The sequence below is a fragment of the Gorilla gorilla genome, chromosome 1 (assembly GCF_029281585.2).
Source record: "Gorilla gorilla gorilla isolate KB3781 chromosome 1, NHGRI_mGorGor1-v2.1_pri, whole genome shotgun sequence".
NCBI classification, from domain to species: domain Eukaryota; kingdom Metazoa; phylum Chordata; class Mammalia; order Primates; family Hominidae; genus Gorilla; species Gorilla gorilla.
Genome location: NC_073224.2, coordinates 74,273,837 through 74,300,018, shown reverse-complemented (window position 1 = coordinate 74,300,018; position 26,182 = coordinate 74,273,837). Strand labels below are relative to the sequence as shown.

Sequence of the window (26,182 nt, the reverse complement as noted above, 5' to 3'; positions counted from 1 at the left end):
TTTTAAGCAGAAGAAAGAAATGAACTCAAAGACAGATCATTTCAGAAATAAAAAGAATGAAAAAGAGCAAAGAAAGCCTAAAGGACTTGTGGGACACCATCAAGTGAACCAATATACACATAGAAGTCTCAGAAGGAGAAGCAAGAGAAAAAGGGATAGAAAGCTTATTTAAAGAAATAATGGCTAGAAACTTCACAAATCTAGGGAGGGAAATGGATACCTAGATTTCTGAAACTCAAAGATCTCCAAATAGGCTGAACCTAAAGAGTTTCATACTCAGACATATGATAAATAAATTATTAAAAGTCAAAGACAAAGAATTTTGAAAGAAGAATGGGAAAAGTGACCTGTAATATAAAAGGGAGCCTCAAAAAGACTATCAGCAGATTTCTCAACAGAAACCTTGTAGTCCAGGAGAGAGTGGGATGATATATTCAAAATGCTGAAAGAAAGAAAAGGAAAACTGGCAATTAAGAATTCTTTACCTAGAAAAATTATCCTTTGAGAGTGAAGAAGTGTTTAAAAAAAATCTTTCCCAAACAAAATATGAGTTTGTCACCACTAGACCTGCCTTACAAAAAGTGCTAAAGGAACTTCAAGAATAAGGTGAAATGAAAAGATGCTAAACAACAATACAAAGGCATATGAAAGTATAAATCTCACTGCTAAAGGTAAATATAAGGACAAACACATAATACTGTAATATTGTGATAAAGGTATATAAATCACTTTGAACACTAGTGTGTAAATTAAGACAAAGTCGTAAGAATAATTATAACCACAGAAATTAGTTAATGAAAACACAATATAGAAAAAATAAAAGCTGACATCAAATATGTAAACTATGGCAAGTAGGAAGAAAAGTGTAGAATTTTGTATGCAATTGAAGTTATCAGCTTAAAGCAATTTAAGTTAAGTTGTTATCAGCTTAAAACAGATTTATGACTATAAAATGTTTAATGCAAGGTTCATGGTAACCACAAAAAATGTATAGTAGACACCTAAAAGATAAAAAGAAAATAAAGTATATCACTACAAAAAAAAAATCAAATCACAAAGGAAGGACAGCAATAGAGAAAGAGAGGGAAGAAGAGAACTACAAAACAGAAAACAATTAACAAAATGGCAACAGTAAGTCTTTACCTAACGATAATTACTTTAAATGTAAATCATCTTAACTCTGCAATCAAAAGACATTGAGTAGATGAATGTATAAAAACAAAAGACCCAAAGATACAAAAGACTCATGATAGATTTAAGAACACAGATAGGCTGAAAGTGAAAGGTTGAAGAAAGATATTTTATGCAAGTGGTAACCCAAAAAAGCATATTTGGCTATACTAAATCAGATAAGACAGAATTTAAGTCAAAAGCTGTCACAAAAGCCAATGGAAGTTATTATATAATGATAAAAGGGTCAATTTAATAGGAAGCTGTAACAATTATAAATACATATGCACCCAACATCATCACCTAAATATATAAAGCAAACATTGACAGATCTGAAGGAAGAACTTAATCTTCTATTATTATTGTGTTGCTTTAATAGAAGACTTCAATACCCCACTCTTCATAATGGATACATCATACAGACAGAAAATGAACAAAGAAAGAGCAGAACTGAACAACCTCATAAACCAACTGGACCTAACAGTCATATACAGAACTTTCTACTCAACAGCAACAGAATAATTATTCATCCCAGGTGCACATGAATATTCTCCAGAATAGATCATGTGCTAAGTCACAAAAAGGTCTTAACAAATTTAAGATTAAAAATATTCCATAGCCAGACGTGGTGGCACATGTTTGTAGTCCTAACTGCTTGGGAGGCTGAGGTAGGAGGATCACTTAAGCCCAGGAGTTCAAGGTTACAGTGACCTGTGATCACACCACTTCACTCCAGCCTGGGTGAAAGAATGAAACCCTGTCTCTAAAATAATAAAATGAAATAACATTACAAGTTTTTTTTTTTTTTTGAGACAGAGTCATGCTCTGTCACCTAGGCTGGAGTGCAGTGGTGCAATCTTGGCTCACTGCAACTTCTGTCTCCTGAGTTCAAGCGATTCCCCTACCTTAGCCTCCTGAGTAGCTGGAATTACAGGCGCCCGCCACCATGCCCACCTAATTTTTGCATTTTTCTTAGAGACGGGGTTTCACCACATTGGCCAAGCTGGTCTCAAACTCCCAACCTCAGGCGATCCACCTTCCTCAGCCTCCCAAAGTGCTGGGATTACAGGCGTGAGCCACCATGCTTGGCCACAAGTGTTTTTTTTATTAAGTGCAATGGAGTAAAACTAGAAATCAAGAATAGAAAATGGGAAAATTTATAAATACACAGAATTAAACAACACAATTTTAAACAACTAGTAGCTCAAAAAAAATCAAAAAGGGCATTTGAAAATACTTGAGACAAATGAAAATAAAAACAACATACCAAAAGTTATGGGATGCAGCAAAAGCAGTACTAAGATGGATGTTTATAGCAATAAATGCCTACATTAACAAAGAAAAATCTCAAATAAACCACCTAACTTTACACCTCACAGAACCAGAAAAAGAAGAACTAAACCTAAACTTATCAGAAGGAAGAAGAGGATGAAGATTAGAGAAGAAATAAATGAAATGGAGAATAGAAAATCAATTTTTAAAAACTTAAAACTAAGTTTGTTTTCTTAAGCAATAAATGAAACCAACAAATCCTTAGCTAGGCTTAAAAAAAGAGAGAGAAGTTTCAAATAAATAAAATTATAAATGAAAGAAAAGATGTTACAATTTATTCTCACAGAAATAAAAAGGATAATGAGACTATTATTAATAATTATACACCAACAAATTGGACAACCTACAAGAAATAAATTTCTAGAAACATACAACTTACCATGACTAAGTCGAGAAGAAATTGAAAGCCTGAACAGACCAATAACAGTAAAAGAGACTGAAGAAGTGATAATAAACTTCCCAAAAGAGAAAAACCAGGGACAAGATGGCGTCACTGGTGAATTCCATCAAATATTTTAATAATTAATACCAATCCTTCTTAAACTCTTCCCGAAAGTATAAGGAGAGAGAAAACTTTCAAAGTAATTTATGAGGCTAGAATTCTGACACCAAAGCCAGACAAAGACACAAGAAGAAAAGTAAACCACGGGTCAATATCCCTGAGGAAAACAGATGCAAATATTCACAAGAAAATACGAGCATGGCCAGGTACAGTGGTTCATGCCTGTAACCCCAGCACTTTGTGAGGCTGAAGTGGGAGGATTGCTTGAGCCCAGGAGTTCGAGACCAGCCTAGGCAACATGACAAAACTCTGTCTTTATAAAAGATAAAAATATTATCTGGGCATGGTGGTGTGTGCCTGTGGTCCTAGCTACTTGGGATGCTGAGAAGGGAGGATTTCTGGAAGAATTCGAAGCTGCAGTGAGCCATGTTCGTGACACTGCATGCCAGCCTGGTGACAGGCAAGATATTGTCTTTAAAAAGAAAAGAAAAAAATACTAGCAAACCAAATACAACAGCCTATTAAAAGAATTATACACAATTACCAGGTAGGATTTATCCCTGGGTTATAAGGACGGCTTGACCTATGCAAATCAATCACTGGGATGCAACACATTAACAGAATTAGAGGTAAAAATCACATGATCAGCTCAATAGATGCAGAAAAATTACTTGACAAAGTTCAAAATATTTTCATGACAAAAACTCTCAAAAATTACATATAGAAGGAAGGTACTCCCACACAATAAAGGCCATTTATGAAAAGCTTGCTGCAACATCATACTCAATGGCAAGAAGCTGAAATCATTTCCTCTAACATCCAGAACAAGCTAAGGATCCTCATTCTTGCCCCTCCTCGTCAACAAAATACTGGAAGTCCTAGCCAGAGAAAGTAGACAAGAAAAATAAAAAATAAAAAAAGGCATCCAAATAGAAAAGGAAGAAGTGAAACTATATAGAAAAAGTAAAACTATCATGCCTCTGTTTGCAGATGACATGATCTTATATGTAGATAACCCTAAAATTACCACAAAAACTGTTAAAACTAATAAGCGAATTCAGTAAAGTTGCAGGATAAAATCAATATTCAAAAACAGTTGTGATTCTATACACTGACACTAAACCTGCATACTATTTTTCACACTGGATGCCCAAATTTACATTCCTGTTTGTGGGAGTGTAAATTGGTGTGACCAGTATGGAAAACAGTATGCAGGTTTCTCAAAAAATGAAAAGTAGAATCACCTTTTGATCCAGCAATCCCACTTCTGGGGATATATTCAAAGGAATTAAAATCTGGATCTTGAAGAGATATCTGCACTATCATGTTCATTGCAGAATTATTCACAATAGTCAAGATATGAAAACAACTGAAATGTGCATCAAAAGATGAATGGATAAAGAAAATGTGGTGTATATGATGCAGTATTATTCAGTCTTTAAAAAGAAGGAAGTCCTGCCATTTGCAACAACATAGATGAGACCTGGAGGACATCATGCTAATTAAAATAAGTGAGACACAGAAAGACAAATACTGCATAATCTCACTTATGTATTGAATCTAAATCAGATAAACTCATAGAAGCAGAAAATAGAATGGCAGTTGCCAGCAGCTTCAGGGAGGTGTTGATCAAAGTGTACCATGTTTCAGTCACGAGAGATAAATTTACCGTACAACATGTGAAATATCATTTAACAATTCTATATTGTATACTTAAAATTCACTGAGAGAATAGGTCTTGTGTTAAGTGTTTTTACCACAAAAGAAAAAAAAAAGCAAACAAAACCAAAGGGAACAGGAGGAAACTTTTGGAGGATAGGTTTGTGGCATTGATTGTGATGACAGTTTAATGGGTGTATACTTATCTTCAAAGACATCAAGTTGTATACATTAAATTTCTACAGGTTTTTGTATGTCAGTCATACCTTAATAAAGGACTTAAAAATAATTTTTAAAATACATACATAATATATGTGTATATATAAAATAAATGTAAAATTCTCATAATGTATATGAATACGTATGTGCATATAATGTACATCTATGACATACACATAAAATATACTTGTATTATATTTCAGATGAGACATAATGTGTATATGTAATATTTATAGACATATATTTCTATTATTTTGCTTATTTTCTTTTTTTAACTTTCATTTTATGTTCGGGGGTACATATGCAGGTTTGTTATGTAGGTAAATTTGTGTCACAGGAGTTTATTGTACAGATTAGTAGCACTTGGGTCTTGGGGTGCAGGTTCACTTTATGTGGAATGGTTGGATGTAGGTTGCCCACAGAGCCAGGATATGTGACTCTGCAGCACCCCCTAGGAGCTCAAGCCCCGGGGTTCCGTTGTACCTGTAATTCTACCCTGAGGGACAGAGCACAGCTCTGGTCCAGCTTTGGGGAAGAAGGGGTACTCTGGAGGTTCGGGCCCACAGAGTGGGTTTGGGAACCTGAGCCAATAGGGCTCAGTGGCAACTCAGGTCCCTAGGGATGAGGCACCGTGTAGTGGTGACTCTAGACCCTGGGACGGTGGGGCTCAGAAGTATCCCAGACTGTGAAGCCAGGTGCAGTGGCACCAAGTATCCTAGAATACTTGGGATACAGGGAAAGGGATGTCTTAGCAGCTAGGACTCTAGAGGGCTAGTTCAGCTACAGGGAAGCAGGGTACTATAATTCTTTTGGCCTGTAGTGTGGGGTGCCTCAGCTCAGCCACTGTTCTGTTTCCCTGGGACCTGGGGTACTATGTCATCTTAGTCCTGGAATGCACAGCTGCTCAGTGCCACTTCAGCTTAGGCCCAGGGGTGTGGCTATTCCAGGTAGCCCAGGCACTATTTCCCTGGGACGTAAGATGCCACTCAGCTTAGGTATTGGTGTACATGACCGCTCTTCTGGGAGGCAGGACACTGCTTTAAATCAAGCATGAGAATATGTGACTGCTCTGAACAGCCAAGGTTCTGTTTTCCCAGGGGCCAGGGTACAGCAGCAACTGGAGGGATAGATGGAGCAGTTCCACCAATGCATCAATTTCCCAGGAAGGTGTGTGAAGCTTTGGCTTCAGTTCACAGGTTCGGGGCTCAGCAGTGACTAGGAGAGAAATATGGGGCAGCTCCAACAAGGCACTGTTTCCTCAGGAGGCAGTGTGCCATTTCAGTTCAGGCCCCTAGGGGCAGGGTGCAGCTGCAGCTGAGTGTGGTAGATGAAGCAATTCTACCAAAGTGCCATTTCCCCAGGAGGGAGTGTAGAGCTTAATGTTCAGCCTGAAGGGGTTAGGTAGAAGTGGGCAGAGCAGTTCCACTTGTGGTTGGCCCCAAGGGGAAGAGTGTGACAGCTGCCTGCAACTTGGCTTGGGGATGTCAGGCCATCAGGTGGGGGTGGTTTGGCAGCAGTTTACCCTCAGGGATGAAGGGAAGCTGTGGCTGCTTGCCCCTGGAGCAAGACACATTCCAGCAGTAATACCATTTCCAAGATGGTATAGCACGGTTGTCTTGCAGGCCACAGGAGGCAGGGCACAGTGTCAACTCCTTCTCTGGTGGGAGCATAGCTGTGTGGCCGTTAGGCAGCTCCCTCAGCTGGGCTTAGTGACTGTGAGGACTGCAGGGGACCCCAGTGGTGAGGACTGTAGGTGTCTAATGTGTTAATGAGGGCTGCTGAGATCTTCTAGCCTAGCTTTTCACAATAGGAAGAAGTTCCTCCTGGTCCCCAGCTGATCCAGGCTCGGGGAGTGGGTGGTGGAGGCCCAGTGTTTCCTTTCATTCTCTCTGTGGCTATCCTGAGTTTCTGTGTTCATCAGGGTTTCTGTTACTCCTTCAATGTACACTTTCCTTTTGTTATTTTAACTTTTATTAGAATGTAGTTATTCATGTATTGTTTCAGCTGTGTTTATGGAGGCAGGGGCAAGTGCTAGGGGCTTCTAGTCAGCCATCTTGCTGACATCACTCATCTTGATCCTTGGTTTTCTCATCAGTACTTTGGGGATCATAATGGCTGCCTCAAAGACACTCTATATGCAGCGCCTGGTAGTGAGTAGGTAAATACATGTTCATCCTCTTCTGACCTTTTATCAGACACATATAACCTTAGAATAGGTCATTAGAGATTCTGTCATCCCTTCCCTCATTGTACAGCTGATGGGCCAAATTCTCAGGTCTCACTGCTATTTACTGACAAGTGCAGAGCCAGTGTCCAGATTCCTGCTCAGTCTATTGCAAGGTTAGCAAACTACAGTCTGGGAGCCAAATTCGGCTTCCCACATGTATTTGCATGGCCAGCAAGCTAGGGATGGTTTAACATTTCTTTATAGTAGGGAAAAAAATCAAAAGAAGAACATATTAGGGCACATGGATAATACATGAAATTCAAATTTTAGTGTCCATAAATAAAGTTTTATTGCAACAAAACTGTGCCCGTTTGTTTACATACTACCATGTCCTACAACTACATAGTTGAGTACTTGCAATGGACTATATAGCCCATATATCATAAAATATTTACCATCTGGCACTTTATAGAAAATGTTTGCAGAACCTTGATCTATTGCATCACACACTGCTCTGAGAAGGGGCCGGGAGGGTTTGTCAAGTGATGGACAAGCTCAATTCTAAAGAAAATCCTAATACATTCTAACAAAAAACTATTAAAACTATTATAGGGTTTTTAGATGCTGTTTTATCATATTTATTATTTATGACTATTATTTTAATATATATCTAGTTGTTTCTTTTAATTGAAAATGCTCTATTAAGCATTGTTTCTTAAGAAATAAATTTATTTATCTATTAATTATTAGGTAGAGTCATAATTTTTTTTTTTTTTTTTAAGACAAAGTCTCCCTCTGTTGCCCAGGCTGAAATGCAGTAGCATGATCTTGGTTCACTGCAACCTCCACCTTCTAGGTTCAGGTGATTCTTCCATCTGAACTCCCCAGTAGCTAATTTGTGGTACTCCCTGTGGGTGGCATGCGCCTCCCATAGGTGCACGCCACCATGCCCAGTTATTTTTTTATTTTTTATTTTTTGGTAGAGCTGGGGTTTCACCATGTTGCCCAGGCTGGTCTCAAACTCCTTGTCTCAAGTGATCTGCCCACGTCAGTCTCCAAAAGTGCTAGGATTATAGGCGTGGGGCATGAGCCACTGTACCCGGCCTTAGTCATAAGTCTTTTTTACTTATTTATTTACTTTTTGAGACGGCGTTTCATTCTTGTCGCCCAGGCTGGAGTGCAATAGTGTGATCTTAGCTCACTGCAACCTCCGCCTCCTGGGTTCAAGCAATTCTCCTGCCTCAGCCTCCTAAGTAGCTGGGATTACAGGCATGTGCCACCATGACGAGCTAATTTTGTATCTTTAGTAGAGACGGGGTTTCTCCATGTTGGTCAGGCTGGTCTTGAACTCCCAGCCTCAGGTGATCCGCCTGCCTCGGCCTTCCAAAGTGCTAGGATTACAGGCGTGAGCCACCATGCCCGGCCTAGTCATAAACCTTTTAAACCGAAAGGGATGTTAATAGGGTGCTCATTTCACACATGCTTTTTTATTATTCATATTTAATATATATTTACAGTTTATTAATGAGTAACATTATATTACATTACATATTGCTCGGATTCAATCACTGAACTGAATTGTCTCAGGAATACTCTTCACTCAAGTTTCCCAGGAGCCAAGGAGATTTGTTAAAGCTACTAAAATTTATATCCCTAAACTCACCTTTTCACTGCATGATTGAGGCAGCTGGTGGAGATAATCTTACATTCTTAAAACTTACTATCAACAATTCATTGCCTACAAAATAATCCCCAGATTACTCAGCAAGGCATTCAAGTCCCTCATATGTAATTCCAACGCATCCCTGCTTCCTCTCTTGCCACTTCCCCATCCCTGGGCTCTTCACATGAATGCTACATTTCAGCCCACACTGGAGTACTCATGATTCCCAAACATAGTCTTTCCTATCCCGATGCCTTTGCTTAAGCTCTTTCTACTGCCTGGCATGATCTTTACTCAACTTCCCTGTGGTGAGCTCCTACTTATCCTGCAAGGTGCACAGTTAGATTAAACCTCCTTACCTTTATGAATTCTTCCTGGATTTCCCTGACTAAATCAGAAGCTTTGTTAATACCTCTGTTAGAGCATGTGTTATGCTGCTGTTCACACTGGAAGCTGAGCTCCTTGTAGCGACACTTGCAGCATGTTGATCTCTATATTCCCAGCAATTTGTAAAGTGCCTGACACATAGGAGGCATTCATAAAGCATTTGTCAAATGAATGAATGAATGAAACTGAGAGTATGGGTTAATATATCTAGCTAAGCACTAACTCATAGGTTTTATTGTTGTGTGTTTGTTTGTTTTAATGTAATAAAATGCTCTTCACAAAAGGGTAAGGTCTTCAAGTGGGAGATATGAGTAGACACACCAAAGAAAGATGCTTGGTTTTCAGGGCCATTTTGAGAAAAAATGAGATATTACTTTGGAACAGAATGAAATAATATGCAGATGTTAAGTAATGGTTCTGTAAATTATTTGTCATCTCTCTTCTTAAGTAAATATTTAGTACTCTCCTCTGAGACTTAGAGAGAGGCTGTGTTAGCTGCTCTATTCAGAGATAAAAGAATGCCTCCTGGTTGGTCATAGCTAATGTTTGCTGTTCCATTAGATCTCCAAATTACAGAACCCAGAATCTTCAGCCTACTCTGCTCCCAGGTGAACATATGCAGGAAAGATGCAGCAAGCTGACCATCCACCTCATAATGCATATGCTGTGTTTGGTTTTCAGATGCTCAGTCCCTGGTATGATGAGTTTCTAGATGAAGAGGACTACTGGTTTCTCCTTTTTACGGTAGGAAGGACTTTGGGTTAGGAAGGACTTTGGGTTAGGAAGGAATCATGAGGATGAGGGAAGAAGAAAGAGTAATTACTGTTTTAAAAGGGTTATGTGTTAAAGTAAATGAAATTGTTATTTTTCCTAGAGTCAACCAAAGATTGGCATGGTCCCTGTTGTTCTAAAGCTAAACCTCTCAAGGGAAAGGACTCAGTGCATAAGATGACTTTGAAAAAGTCACAACCACAGAAAATTTCTTCCTTATAGAAAATGAGTTTGATTAGAAAAGGGTGGGGGTTGGCATGTAAAGGAGCAATGGTTCTTAACAATTGAAAACAACCTGCGTAAGACCATGTAACAGGGAGGCATGGAGCACTGAGTTATTACAAAATTATTGCTTCTGGTCTAGTTCCTGTAACAAATGCCATCTTCCCCTCACCCTCTTCTCTTAGACACAGAACAGGTTCATCAGCTCCAGACAGCATAAAAGAGAATTTATAGGCAAAGAAGAGAACATTCTTCTTTATAAGAGGATTCAGCAGTCTCTAGAGTTAAGCCAGGCTTTGGCTGACATGAAGGAAATGGACTATATGCAGTGGCGAAAGATAGCTACTGAGGACCTGAAGCAAGGAGGCTCTCTCCAGGTAGAGCTGACATCTCCAGTGTTTCTAACAGGTCAGAGCAGTCACTGTAATTTTTTTGACCTTTACATATGGGCAACTGGAAAATAATATTTAACATTTACTAATTATTTACTAAGCGTCAGCACTATGCAATGCAGGGATTACCTAATTTGGTCATCAAAACAGCCTATGAGGTAAGTACTAAGTAACTGAGGCACAGAGAGGATGTGACCTCCCCAGGGTCAGACTAAGTTGCAGTCAGGATTTGAATCCAGACAGACTGACCGTAGAGCTCCCTGCTGGATCTGAGGGAGCCAGAGTGCTCAAGTGTAGCTAGACTCTGGCCCACCAAAGCATCATCACAGTTGATGCTGAATACTTCATTTCATGCATCTGATAAGCATGTTCCACCTCACCACATTTCCTCCAGAATAGGGTCCAAGCGCATTTCTGTGAACATATTTTACAGTCACCCGCTTCCCTAACATAACACACCAGCCCACCCAGGCAGTGGAGAGACATCGTTAGGAGCAAAAGGCTTTGCTGTCCCAGAAGTCTGGGGTTACACCCGTGCTCTCTTATTCACTTGTATGCTTGAGCAATGTATTTAACTTCTCTTTGAGCCCCAATTTTCTCATCTGTAAAATGGGAATAATAACAAACTTGTGCAGGTGACCTGAGTTCATCTATGAAAGCTATTAGTACAATGTTTGACAATCACTTAAGAGTTCAATACTGTAAATGTTAGTCATTATTATTCAAATTGAGCATACTGCTTTAATTATTTATGTTGAGGCCATTGGAATACTGCATATTTCTCAAACTTTGATCCACAATAAATACATTTGACTTCATAATTCCTTAAATATATACCTGTGTATATGTGTGCACATATATATGAAAAAAAATTTCCAAAGCAATACTTGCCCTTATTACATAAGATGCTGTACTCCAACATTCTTTATTCTATTATGTTTCATGTCATGTAAAAGCTAACAATGTCACCATTTATTTTTTGGCATACTAGTGAGTCATGACCTACACTTTGAAAAACATGGATAAAGAGTAAGCAAAAGCTTTGAAAATTCAGTTGTACCATTCATATGCTCTGTGAGCTTGGGCAAGTTACTCCATCTCTCTGAACCTAATTTCTTCATCTATGTAGTGGAGATAATGGCCCCTAATTTGTTCAGGATTAGAGGTAATGTATTTACATAGTAAGCAGGTGCTAAGTAAATGGTACTTGTTAGATTACCAAAAGAATGTAACATCCGGCTCTTTTTTAAAACTTTAATATGCACTCTATATACAAACCAAGATGCCCTGGATGCCTGCCTGTCAGAGCCATGCTTGGGCATAAGTTATTTAAATCTAGCATGAACAGGCCCTCTTTTTTAACCATAGAGATTCCACTCTCTCTCTAAATCCTGAGGATCTTAGATTCTTTCCCAGGAATCAAGACCAAAGTAGAAGAAAAGATGGCTGGTAAGTTTCACCACACATATGTTGGGCAATAGGCGTTACTTTGGTGGCTATGGGACACAAGGGATAGCCAGTAAGAATGGGAACCACTCTCCATGGAAGCTCCTTGTCCCTCTCCAAAGCACATATCATTACTTCCTCTATCACTGCTTTTTTGGAGCACAAGTCTGGCCTAATAAAGGGCCTTCTTTGCATTTGGCCAAATCAGAGCCTTGAATCTCAGGTAGGTTGGTGTCTCAAGCTGTACCCTAAACTCACAGAGTACCAGAGCTAGAACATTATCTTTTTTTTTTTTTTTTTTTTGAGATGGAGTGTGGTGGAACAATCACAGCTCACTGCAGCCATGACTTCCCAGACTCAAGCGAAGTGAGTTGGTGGGACTACAGGCATGCACCACCACACCCAGCTAATTTTTTATTTTTTGTAGAGATGGGTCTTGCCATGTTGCCCAGGCTAGGCTTGAACTCCCGGGCTGAAGCCATCCTCCTGTCTTGGCTTCCCAAAATGCTGGGATTAAAGGTGTGAGTGACCATGCCTAGCCTATGTATGGTACAATTAAAAAATTATTATTATTATTATTATTATTATTATTATTATTATTTGAGATGGAGTCTCCCTTTGTCTCCCAGGCTGGAGTGCAGTGGCGCTATCTTGCCTCACTGCAACCTCCACCTCCCAGGTTCATGCGATTCTCCTGCCTCAGCCTCCAGAGTAGCTGGGATTACAGGCACCCGCCACCATGCCCTGCTAATTTTGTATTTTATTAGAGACAGGGTTTCACTATGTTGGCCAGGCTGGTCTCGAGCTCCTGACCTCAAGTGATCCGCCTGTCTCAGCCTCCCAAAGTGCTGGGATTACAGGTGTGAGCCACCACACCCGACCACTGTCATCTTTTATACAGGGAAACATGACTTCCAGAATGGTGAAAAGACTTGCCCAAGGTTGCTCAGCAAGGAAGGAATTGATACAGGACTAGAAACCTGGATCCACTGCAGAAATAACCCACTGCTCTTAACACTTACGGTCAAGATTCTCCTTGATTACACATCATGGTGATGATGATGATGATGATGACTCACATTCACGGGTCCACACCCCAGTACTCTTTATAGACTCAAATAGTATAGCTTCAGAAAGTACTGAACTGCCTAGAGAGTTCCAGGAGAACTCTGTGCATTTAGATATACTCTAAATCCCAGAACTCACAACCCAAATGAATGCTTCTCCTCGGTAGCAAGTAAGATGCTACTATTCTGCTTCTGTTACCCAGATCATTCTTTTTTTTTGTTTGTTTGTTTTTTTATTATACTTTAAGTTTTAGGGTACATGTGCACATTGTGCAGGTTAGTTACATATGTATACATGTGCCATGCTGGTGCACTGCACCCACTAACTCGTCATCTAGCAAACGTCTCTTGCTATCTCAGCCTCATTGTCTCACCACATTTTGGATACAAAAAGGTATTCCCTCTCAATTAATCATGCATAACTTAAGATGATATATGGCTCTTTCTAGAAAAAAAATCCACTTCAAAGGACAATGATTTGCAACTATTGATAATATTCAGATATGTAAGTTAATTCTGAAAGTAATTCCCAAAGTCAGAGCTGAGAAAGGGAAAACATAGCATAGCATGTTCTTTGCCATTTGTTATTCTTAGGGGCTTCAATTTTTTTTGAAGCAATAGTAGAATGTTTGAAATGCATTTGTAGTTGTGATCTCATGCCCGCACTTCAGGAGGCCAAGGCGGGAGTATCGCTAGAACCTAGGAGTTCAAGACCAGCCTGGGCAACATGCCGAAAACCCGTCTCTGCAAAAGAACAAATACATTTGCTACTCAATCCGTCAACAGATGGATGCTTTGAAGGAGTCGCCATTCATTTGTATGAGTTACTTCTCATATATGAATTAAAAAATAGTAGCTCTTTCAAGTCATATCTTGGTTACCCTAGCATCCCTCAGGCAAATAATCTCCATGGGTCAGTTTTCCCTAAGAAGGAGAGGATCTTCTAATTCTGGAGGGGAGAAGAGGCTTATTTCCTCGACTATAATTTAGCTTAGGGAACTTGTATTATTTCTGTAAACATCCCATTAGAACACTATTGGCCTCTTTAAATAACCTTTTTTTTTTTTTTTTTTTTTTGAGATGGATTCTCCCTCTGTGGCCCAGGCTGGATGGAGTGCAGTGGCCCAATCTCGGCTCACTACAAGCTCCGCCTCCCAGGTTCACACCATTCTCCTTTCTCAGCCTCCCAAGTAGCGGGGACCACAGGCGCCCGCCACCATACCCGGCTAATTTTTTTGTATTTTTAGTAGAGACAGGGTTTCACCATGTTAGTCAGGATGGTCTTGATCTCCTGACCTCGTGATCCGCCCATCTCAGCCTCCCAAAGTGCTGGGATTACAAACGTGAGCCACCACGCCCAGCATTTTAAAGACAATACCTTCAACAAAAGTATATGAATCTTTGAATCCAGACTTTGGACAACTAAACTCTATCTCTGTTTTTCCTTACTTCACAGACATAACTAAAATGTCCTTTGAGGAGCTTTGCTACAAGAACCCAAAGATGGCCATACAGAAGATCAGTGATGACTACAAAATATACTGTGAGAAAGCACCTAAAATAGGCAAGTGTTTAAAATCAGGGATAGATGAGGCAACTAGGTTTTTTCAAATCTAAGAGAAAATCTGTAATCTTGTGTTCCTTAAGGAACATAAGCCAAAAGAGGAACCATGCTCTGTTGGAAATGGAGAGGTGGTTAGGGGGTAATGACTATGTCTTTTTTCTCCTACGAAACCACAGAAGGGCATCATGAAAATAAGATGTAATCATAAATGAATGAAGTGATGATGGTTAAGATTGTTCATTTCTACTTTCTTATCTAGTTATCACTCTGGGGTTTTAATTAATGTGAATTCTCCTTCTGTCAAGTTACTTGGAGGCTGAGATTTGTGAAGGGATGTTTGTTAAGGAGTGCTCTTGGGAATAATACCTCTAAGAGAGCGAGGAAGGCAGGATTGGGGAGAGGCAGATGCTCAACTGTGAAGCAATCACAACAGGCCTCAGCAGATGCCATAAGAAACTCTGATGCCAGGGTGGCCCTTCAGAGTTGTCCCTCAGTGAGGTAAGAAATGTAATTTGGGCTTTAGTTCTTCCACATTGATCCACGGGAGATGTGAATGCCCCTGGGAAGGACATAACCTAGGGTTTATAGCCAGGCAGTTTCCTTTGGCTGAAGCAACTTCCAGAAGGGGCCTCCTCTCTGGGCCATCAGCAGCCAACACTCAGGCATCTCGGGGAATGAGCGCTTTGGCCCTGAAGGGAGGTTCTGGGTGGTACCCAGTACCACCCACTACTGTCCATTTGCTTTGTATAGAAATTTCACCTCATCTTGGAGTAGCTCCTCCAGGAATCTGATAGTTTCTTGTCCTGGGAAACGTATTTGAGAAAGGCAGGCTCACATTACTCTACCTTATCTGAAGACCATTGCTAATATTCCTCTTCTTCCTCTCCTGCTCCCCATCCTAGATTCCTCTCATGCTCAGCTAGCACCTCTGCTGGTCTTGGGATCTTACTAGACTCTCATCTCTGGGATACCTGAGCCCCCGGTCATCACGACTTCTCAGGCTGTGGCTGCTTCACTTGTCAAGCTATCATACAAATTGGGCCAGGGAATACCAAGAGTGGCAAGTGAATTGTCCAGTATCTGCTATGTAACATGATCTTAATGATTAGGATCAATTACCCTATCAGTACAGTGACTCCTTTGCTTGCCTGCTGACTTCTTGGCATAAGGAGCTTAATGCGATTGAACACCTACTATTTTCTCTAGTAGAAGCATTCTGCCTCCAGGAACTAAGATCTCTAGACTGGCACTGTCCATTACAGGAGCCACTAGCCCCATGTGGCCATTGAGCACTTGAAATGTGACTGGTACGTGTGGGTAAATAAAACACATTGTTAAAATTAATTTCACCCTTTTCTTTTTAGCTTTTTCAATGTGACTACTAGAAAAATTTAAATTATATACGTGGCTCACATTATATTTTTATTGGACAGCACTGGTCTAGACCTACAGAACCTAAAGGTATAAAGATGACAAATTTCCCTAAGTAAGTCTCTGATACTGATGGTAAATGGAACACTTCTTTCATTCATTGGTACCTGGGCCCATTTATTCTACTACTGAAGACACACCTTATAATGGTCTTTGAATTATCCTGGAAGATGATGCCTCATTTTCCTGAGGTATCGTCATTCTCCCCCAGCATTCTGGTAGCTTCAAGCTGCTTTCACAGCTGTGCCTTCAAAAAGTGGCTCCATCACTTCATCAAGCCAGCAGCTCTCAAAGGAAATAGAACTAGTAGATCTCATCTTCGTGGGACCCAGTGGCCATTGCCACACCTTCTTTGCTATAAAGTGTATCCCTCGGTCAGAGGCAATGTTATGTGAGATCCCATTGAGGGATCAATCACTTATAAGCCCCGAGGTGGTGATGCTGTCTGAGACCTTGCAGCTAAGATACATATCAGTTCCAGTCAAAATGAATTGCTGCTCTTTCCAGAATAGAAGGTGTTCAGTGTAATCAGTTTGTCACTAAGTGGCTGGCTTTTATTAGGGATGTTACTATACTGGGTACTGGGGACTCTGCATTTGTTTCTGTTGCCAGCAACTTGAGTGTTTGGCACTCAAACATGGGGCACATGCTGTTGTTCTGTACATAGCCTCCATCCCTGCCACCTAGAACTCTGTCCATGAGCTCACTGTGCCAGCACTAGAGTGGCTTATGACAGAGACTTGCTGGCATCAACTGGCAAAGTGTCATTCTGTCTGCTTGGTTGTTTAGTGCCTCTTTCATGGTAGTTGTTTTTTGGAGGGCTTTAAGATACAATACAAAGATCTCCACATGTCATGTTTTTTCTCACAGATCCATCCGCATGTGTATATTCTCAGACCATTTTGTCCCCAGTATTCTAATCTTTCTCCTTCTAAGCCCCTGGCTTACCAGCCAAGCCATTCATCACTGCCCATGAGTATGTATATATTCTTATCCTGGGCTACTTCTCTTTCCACACAAACGAATGCACAGGTTCGCTGCCAAAGTTCTGCTTATGGCGTTGCAGGGGATTTTTCTCTCCCCATCATCTTTCAGGATCACCACTGAGAGAGGGCTTCAGCTGTTTATTTTCACCAAGATATTGAGATGGTCCATTCATGAAACAGGTTCAGCTTTTTTCCTCTTCTGTCAGCTGGTCATCAATGTGACCAGCCATAGATGTAACGACAGTGAAGTGGCAGTGCCACAGTGGTAATGACATGGGTGTCTGGGTCACCTGCTTAGGTAGTTTCTTGTACCTTCTGACCTGCCTCATGCCTGATTCCACATGTACCATTTACATTTTATGATGAATTACTGTTGAGCCACCTATGACTGGGTGATCTTGAGTAACCCAGTTTATGATGGTATAGTAATCTATTCTCACACTGCTATAAAGAAATACCTGAGGTTGGGTAATTTATAAAGAAAAGATATTTAATTTGGCTCATGGTTCCACAGGCTATACAGGAAGCATAATGCTGGCATCTGCTTGGCTTCTGGGGAGGCCTCAGAAAATTTACAGTCATGACAGAACGTGAAGGGGGAGCCAGAACTTCACGTGGTTGGAGCCAAAGGAAGAAACGGGGAGGTGCTACACACTTAACCAATAAGATATCATGAGAACTCACTCATGATGGTGAGGACAGTACCAAGAGGATGGTGATAATCCATTCATAAGAAACCACCCCATGAGCTAATAACCTCCCACCAGGCCCCACCTCCAACATTGGAGATTACATTTCAGCATGAGATTTGGGCGGGGACACAGATCCAAACCATATCAGATGGGTAGGTCTGTCTGTATGCTCACTTGATATCACATGGACAGGCTCTCTTACTTTACCATAGCTCAATAGCACATTGAAGTATTTTGTGAACAGTGTAGTTTTTTGCTGCAGATAACATGGCCTTACTCCAGAAATTTATGGATCTATTTCAAGATTATCCTTTTCAGGTCTGTCATAAACTCCATTGTCTTTTCCCACTACTGATACTCCTAAAACCATGGGATCTGTTGTGTTGTATGGCCTAAGTGTTAGGGCTATTTATACCAGAACCTTAACTTGCAGCAAAAATACTTTCCTACTCTGGGTCCCCATAACATCTGGCAGCCTTATATTTCAGAAAAGTATTTTCAAGTGTGAAATGATGCTGTTTCTAAAACATAAAGAAGTCTACCAGATTTTATGCTTCCTTCTTAGTAGTGAAAGATGCAAGATGCAACCTATGTCCTTTATTTTGGAGAGGATGTCCAAATATGCACCAGATCACACTGGATTCTAGAACCTTTACTGATATAGTGGACCCTTCAGTCTTGGTAGGATTTATTCACCTCTGGAGCATATGTGTCTTACTAAGGCCCCCAAAATGCTTAGCCTTTATTGTTTATCTTGCCCAATGTATATGATACATGTGATACAATGTATATGATACTATTGATAATGTGGACTAATGTAATATTCTGCAGAGTAGATGATTTGGGGCCCATTGAATTACATTATGTCAGAGGATAGAAAAGTTAATATAATAATGGCAAGACAGTAAATATATATGCTGTCCATCCTGCATCAATGTGAACTGCTTCTTGTCCTTCTTTATGATAGGAATGAAAAAGAGATAGATAGATAATAGACTGTGTGTATGTGTGTGTGTGTGCATGTGTGTGTGTGTCTGTGTATCTTTTTCAGGAGATATATATTATATATATATATAATTTTATATCTCCTGATATAAATATATATATATATATATCTGTCAGGAGAGATATATTTTTTTCAGGAGACAGATATATATCTGAAAATAAAAACTGCTATTTTCTCTTGAAAATAACAACTAACTCATAGAAAAAAAGTATAGGAAAAAAATCCTTTATTGAACCACTTGACAGTAGCTGTCAACCTAATGCCCCACCATCCTCAAATAATTCAGTGTATAATTTCAACAAACAAGGACATTCTCCCACAAAGCCACAATACAATGATCAGAATCAGGAAATTAACACTGATACATTACTACCACTTAATTTTCAGACCAAATTCAATATTTATTGAATGTCATCTTACTCAGATTTTCTTTGACTTTTATATCCTTGACACTTTTGAAGATTCCAAGTCTATTTTTACAGAGGTCCCTTCATTTTTGTTTGATGTTTTCTCATGATTAGGTTCAGGTTATGCATTCAGGTTATTCAGAAATATCATTGCAGTTCTTTTCATTGCAGCAAGTGGTGCACGATTTTGCTTTGTTCCATTACTGATGATGTTCCCACCCCTCTTTTTGTAGAAATGGGGTCTCACTATGTTCTCCAGGCTGTTTTTGAACTCCTGGCCTCAAGAGATCTTGCCTTGACCTCCCAGAGCACTGAGATTATAGGCACTGATCTTCCCTTTGATCATTTGGTTAATGTGGTACCTGCCAGGATTCTTTGTTATAAATTTATTATTTTTCCTTTCATGATTAGTAAGTATTGTGGGGGGTGTACTTTAAAATTATGTAAATATCTCATTCTTACACTCTTAATTCATTAATTTATATGAACTCTTTTTTTTTATTCAATGGGTTATAATTCATTACTGTGATTATTTTGGTGCTCAAATATTCCCCAGTTTGGTAAGTGGCACCCATTTCAAGCTGGCTTATGTCTCGTTTTGGAATGTCTCTTGAGCATGCTCTTGCTTTTTTGTATATGCCTCCCAGGTGCATCTTCTACTTTCCCTGTCTAGCTCTAGAATCAGTCGTTTATTTGAAGAGCCTCATTCCTTTTCTTAGAAAATGATGCTTAAAAGCCAAAATCAAGAAACTAGATTAACTCATTGCTATTGGAGTGTCACTGCAATCAGATCTTATTAGTGGTTCGAGCTAAAGAATGTGTGTGTCCCAGAGATTCTGATATGTTGTATCTTTGTTCTCCTGGGTTTCAAAGAATTTCTTGATTTCTGCCTCAATTTTATTGTTTACTCAGAAGTCATTCAGGAGTAGATTGTTTAGTTTCCAAGTAATTGTATGGTTTTGAGTGATCTTTTTAGTGATTTTCTTAGTGATTTCTATTTTTATTGTGCCATGGGCCAGCAGTGTGGTTGGTTTAAATTCAGTTTTTTGTTTTTTGTTTTTAATTTGCTGAGTTGTTCTATGGCTGATTATGTGACCAACTTTTTTTTCCTTTTTTTTTTGTTTTTTTTTTTGAGACAGAGTCTTGCTCTTGTTGCCCAGCCCAGAGTGCAATGGCACCATCTTGGCTCACTGCAACCTCCACCTCCTGGGTTCAAGCGATTCTCCTGCCTCAGCCTCCTGAAGAACAGGGATTACAGGCACCCGCCACCACACTTGGCTAATTTTTGTATTTTTAGTAGAGATGGGGTTTCACCATGTTGGCCAGGCTGGTCTCGAACTCCTGACCTCAGGTGATCTTCCTGCTTCAACCTCCCAAAGTGCTGGGATTACAGGCGCGAGCCCCGGCACCTGGCTCTTATGTGGCCAATTTTAGAGTATGCGCCATGTGCAGATAAGAAGAATGTATGTTCTGTTGTTTTGGGGTGAAGATTTCTGTAGATGCCGGTTAGGTCCATTTGGGTCAAGTGTTGTGTTCAGGTCTGGAATACCTTTGTTAGTTTTCTGCCTCAAAGTTCTAATACCATCAGTGGGGTGTTGAAGTCTCCCACTGTTATTGTGTGATTGTCTAAGTCTCTTCGCAGGTCTCTAAGAACTTGTTTTATGATCCTGGGAGCTCCTGTATTGGGTGCATACATATATATTTAGGATAGTTAAGTCTTGTTTAATTGAACCTTTACCATTATGTGATGCCTTTATTTGTCTTTTTTGGTTATTGTTGATTTAAAGACTGTTTTGTTTGAAATTAGAATAGCAACCTCTGCCTTTTTTGTTTGTTTTCCATTTGCCTGGTAGATTTTTCTGCATCTCTTTACTTTGAGCCTGTGGGCGTCATTGCATGTGATATGATTCTCTTGAAGATAGTAAACAGTTGGGTCTTGCTTGTTTATCCAGCCTGCCACTCTGTGCCTTTTAATTGGGACATTTAGCCCATTTACATTCAAGGTTAATATTGATAGGTGTGGATTTGATTCTGTCCTCATTAGCTGGTTATTATGCAGACTTGATTTTGTAGTTGCCTTATAGTGTCAATGGTCTATGTACTTAAGTGTGCTTTTGTGGTAGTCAATAACAGTCTTTCATTTCCATATTTAGCACTCCCTTAAGGACCTCTTGTAAGGCAGGTCTGGTGGCAACAAATTCTCTTAGCACTTGCTTGTCTGAAAAGTTAGATACTAGATTCTTACCAGATACATGACTTGCAAATATTTACTTCCATTCTGTGGGCTGTATTTTCACTATCTTGACAGTGTTCTTTGATGCACAAAAGTTTTCAATTTTGGTGAACTCCAATTTGTTTTCTTTCATTTTTTGCTTGTGCTTTTAGTGTCATATTTAAAAATTTTTGCCAAATCTGTGGTCTTGAAGATTTACCTCTTTGTTTTATCCAAGAGCTTTAAAGTATTAGCATCTACACTTAAGTTTGTTATTCATTTTGAGTTAATTTTTTTGTGTGGTGTGAGGAAAGAGTTTAACTTCATTCTTTTGTGTATGAATAGCCAATTGATCCAGCACCATTTGTTGAAGAGACTCTTCTTTCCCCCCATTGAATGGTGTAGACATGCTAGTCAAAAATAAATTGACTGTACATGTATGTTTTTATTTTTGGAATCAAAATTCAATTCCATTGATCTCTAAGTTTATTTTTATGCTAGTGCCACACTATTTTGATAACTGTGTTTTATAGTAAGTTTTAAAATCAGGAGATGTGAGTCCTTCAATTTTATTTTTTCAAGGTGGTTTTTGCTATTTGGGATAGCTTGCAATTCTATGTGAGTTTTTGGACCAACTTTTCCATTTTTTCAAAAAATAATCATTGGGGTTTGAATTGAGATTGTACTGAATCTGTAGATCATTTTGGGTAGCATTGCCATATTCAATCTTCCAATTTATGAACACAGGATATATTTTTCTTTAAGTCTTCTTTAATTTCTTTCAGCAATACTTTGTAATTTTTAGTTTACAAGTTTTACATTTTCATAATTACGTGTATAAGTATTTAATTCTTTCTGAAGCTATTGTAAGTGGAACTATTTTTATTTCATTTCAGATTGTTCTTTGTGAGTGTATAGAAATACAACTGATTATTGCATATTGAATTCGTATCCTAAAACTTTGCTGAATTTGTTTACTAGGTTTAATAGTATTTTGTGGATTCTTTAGAATTTTCTGTACATTAGATCGTGTCACGTGTCACCTCTGAATAAAATAGCTTTTCTTGTTCCTTCCCAATGTGGACATTTTTATTTTCTTTTCTTGCATAAGTGCTCTGGCTAGAACTTCCAGTACAATGCTAAATAAAAACAATGAAAGAAGGCATGCTTGTCTTCTTCCTGAGCTGAGGGGCAAAGCTTTCAGTCTTTCACCATTTGACTATAATGTTTCCTGTGACTTTGCCCTTTATCATGTTGAGGATGTTCTCTTCTATTTCTAGTTTGTTGGATGATTTTTATGATGAAAGAATGTTGGATTTTGTCAAATGCTTTTTCTCTGTCAATTGAGATGATTTTCTTCCCTCCTTTCTCTCTTTCTCTCTTTCTTTCTTTTTTTTCTTTTCTTTTAGACAGAGTCTTGTTCTGTCACCCAGGCTGGAGTGCAGTGGTGCATCTCGGCTCACTGCAACCTCCATCTCCCAGGTTCAAGCAATTCTCCTGCCTCAGCTTCCCAAGTAGCTGGGATTACAGGTGTGTACCATTACGCCTGGCTAATTTTTGAATTTTTATTAGAGACGGGGTTTCACCATGTTGTCTAGGATGGTCTTGAACTCCTGACCTCAAGTGATCCTCCTGCCTCTGCCTCCAAGAGAGCTGGGATTACAGACGTGAGCCACTACGCCCCGCCTTGATGTGTAACCTCCTTAATATTCTACTGGATTTGATATGTTCACGTTGTATTGAGGATTTTTGCATCTATATCCATAAGGAATGTTGGTCCATAGCTTTCGTGGGTTGTCTTTGTCTGATTTACTATTAGGATCATGCTGACCTCAGAATGAGTTAGGAAGCATCTCCTCCTCTTCAATATTTTGGCAGAGTTTAAGAAGAATTGATGTTAATTCTTGAAATGTTATGTAGAATTTACCAGTGAAGTCATCAGGTCCTGAGCTTTTCTTTGTTGGGTGGTTCTTGATTATTGGTTCAATCTCCCATTCAAACCGTTATTTTTTCTTGAGTCAGTTTTAGAAGTTTGTGCATTTTTTGAACTCTGTTTATCTAGATTACCTAATTTGTTGCCATGAAATTGTTTATAGTAGTTCTCTTGTAATCCTTTTTATTTCTGTAAGTTTGGTAGTAATGTCTTCACTTTTATTTCTGATGTTAATAATTTAATTCTTTTCCCTTTTTTTCTTGATAAGTCTAGCTAAATGTTTGCCAATTTTGTTATCTTTTCAAAAGAAAAAGCTGTTGTTTTTGTTGATGGTCTCTATTGCTCTCAGAAAGTAGATGCTTCTACTCCCTATTTTGTCTACTTCCACTCTAGTCTTTATTATTCCTTTCTTCTACTGGTTTTAGATTTAGCTTGGCCGGGTGCAGTGGCTCATACCTGTAATCCCAGCACTTTGGAGGCCGAGGCAGAAGGATACCTTGAACCTAGGAGTTTGAGACCAGTCTGAGCACATAATTAGACCTTGTCTCTACAAAAAATTAAAAAATTAACCAGGCATAGTGGCACATGCCTGTAGTCCCAGCTACTTGTGAGGCTGGGGTGGGGGGATTGCTTGAGCCTAGGAAGCTGAGGCTGCAGTGACCTATGATCATGCCACAGTACTCCAGCCTAGGCAACAGAGTAAGACCCCATCTCTAAAAAACAACAACAAAAACAGATTTAGCATGCTCTTCTTTATCTAGTTCCTGAATCTGGAAGGATAGATTATTTACTTGGTATCTTCTTTTTTAATATCTGCATTTATAAGTTTCTTTTTGAGCAGTGTTTTCACTGCATCCCATAGGTTTTGGCATGTGATGTTTTTATTTTCCTTTAGCTGAAAATTAATGTTTCGAGCTAAAGGAAATTAATGTTTTAATATACGCATTTGTAGGTTTCTTTTTGAGCAGTGTTTTCACTGCATCCCATAGGTTTTGGCATGTAATGTTTTTATTTTCCTTTAGCTCAAAATTAATGTACTTTTCAAGGTGCCCAACCTCACTGATCAGAGAAATGCAGATTGAAACTACAATGTGATGTCATCTCACCCCAGTTAAAATGGCTTATAACAAAAAGACAGGCAATAACAAATGCTGGCAAGGATGTGGAGAAAAGGAAACCCTTGCACACTGTTGGTGGGAATGTAAATTAGTACAACCACTATGGAGAACAATTTGGAGATTCCTCAAAAAACTAAAAATAGAGCTATCATATGATCCAGCAACCCCACTGCTAGGTATACCCAAAAGAAAGGAAATCAATTATCGAAGAGTTATCTGCACTCCCATGTTTGTTGCGGCACTGTTCATGATAGCCAAGATTTGGAAGCAACCTGCACGTCCATCTTGATGCAAGATTTGCTTCTAAATCTTGGCTATCATGAACAGCATCAAGATGGACATGGATAAATAAATGGATCCAGATGAGTTGATAAAGAAAATGTGCTCCTATACACAATGGAATACTATTCAGCCATAAAAAGAATGAGATTCAATCATGTGCAACAACATGGATGGAACTGGAGGTCATTATGTTAAATGAAATAAGCCAGGCACAGAAAGACAAACATCATGTGTTCTCACATATTTGTGGGATCTAAAAATCAAAACAATTGAACCCATGGAGATAGTAGAAGGATAGTTACCAGCGGCTAGGAAGGGTAATTGTGGGGTGGGGGGAGGGTGGGTTGTGCAGGGTGGTGAGGGGGAGTTAAGGATAGTTAATAGGTACAAAAAAGTAATTTGAATGAATAAAGCCTAGTATTTGATAGCACAACAGAGTGGCTATTATCAATAATAATTTAATCATACATTTTTAAATAACTAAAAGAACATAATTGGATTGTTTGTAACACAAAGGATAAATGCTTGAGTGGATGGATACTCCATCTTTCATGATGTAATAATTATATATTGCATGCCTGTATCAAAACATCTTATGTATCCCATAAATATACACACCTAAGTACCCACAAAAATTAAAAGTTTTTTAAAAAACAAAGTTATCATGCTTTTCAGCCCCCAGATTTTTATTTGGTCCCTTTTGTAATTTCTCTTTTTTTTTGAGACAGAGTCTCACTCTGTTACCCAGGCTGGAATGCAGTGGTGGAATCTTGGCTCACTGCAACCTCTGCCTCCCGGGTTCAAGTGATTCCCCTGCCTCAGCCTCCTGAGTAGCTGGGACTACAGGTACACACCACCATGTGCAGCTAATTTTTGTATTTTTAGTAGAGACGGGGTTTCACCATGTTGGCCAGACTGGTCTCGAACTCCTGACCTCAGGTGATCCGCTCACCTACAGCCTCCCAAAGTGCTGGGATTACAGGTGTGAGTCACCATGCCCGGCCAGTTTCTCTTTATTGGTACTCTCTTTTGATTAGACATAATTCTCCCGGGTTTTTGTAACTTTCTTTGCTCATGGTTTCCTTTAGTTCTTTGAGCATATCTGAGACAATTGATTTAAAGACTAGTAAGTACAATGGCTGGACTTCTCATGGACAATTTCCATTGGTTCTTTTTTCCTGTGAATGGGCCATACTTTTTTTTTTTTTTTTTTGCATACCTCATAGTTTTTTTGTAGAAGACTGGACTTTTTAATATTATAATGTAGCAACTATGGAAATTAGATTCTCCCAAGGAAATTAGAAACTCCCCAGGATTTGTTGTTCTGCCTTTGGGGTTGGTGTTGTTTGTTTATTTAGTGACTTTTCTCAACTATTTTTGTAAAGTCTGTATTCTTCGTCATATGTGGCCACTGAAGTCTTAGTTCTGTTAGCCTGTGGTCATATAGTGTTTTGACAGTTTCCTTAAATTGTTGGAGCCAAAAAAGAAAACAAAAGAAGAAAAAAATAAATTACCAGTCTTTGTAGATTGGCTCTGTGTTGGGATGCTCTTTCA

General features: G+C 39.2%; 1 protein-coding gene across 2 annotated transcripts in view; it reads left to right on the top strand.

Annotated features, from left to right (window-relative positions):
- RGSL1 (regulator of G protein signaling like 1) overlaps positions 1–26,182 on the top strand; it is a 118,007-nt gene that overhangs the window by 29,295 nt on the left and 62,530 nt on the right. For both annotated transcript variants that reach the window (XM_055378023.2, XM_031015564.3), the window contains 3 exons: positions 9,781–9,843; positions 10,278–10,500; positions 14,454–14,561. In XM_055378023.2, coding sequence (XP_055233998.2) covers positions 9,781–9,843; positions 10,278–10,500; positions 14,454–14,561 — 394 coding nt within the window. The remainder of the gene's footprint in view (positions 1–9,780; positions 9,844–10,277; positions 10,501–14,453; positions 14,562–26,182) is intronic.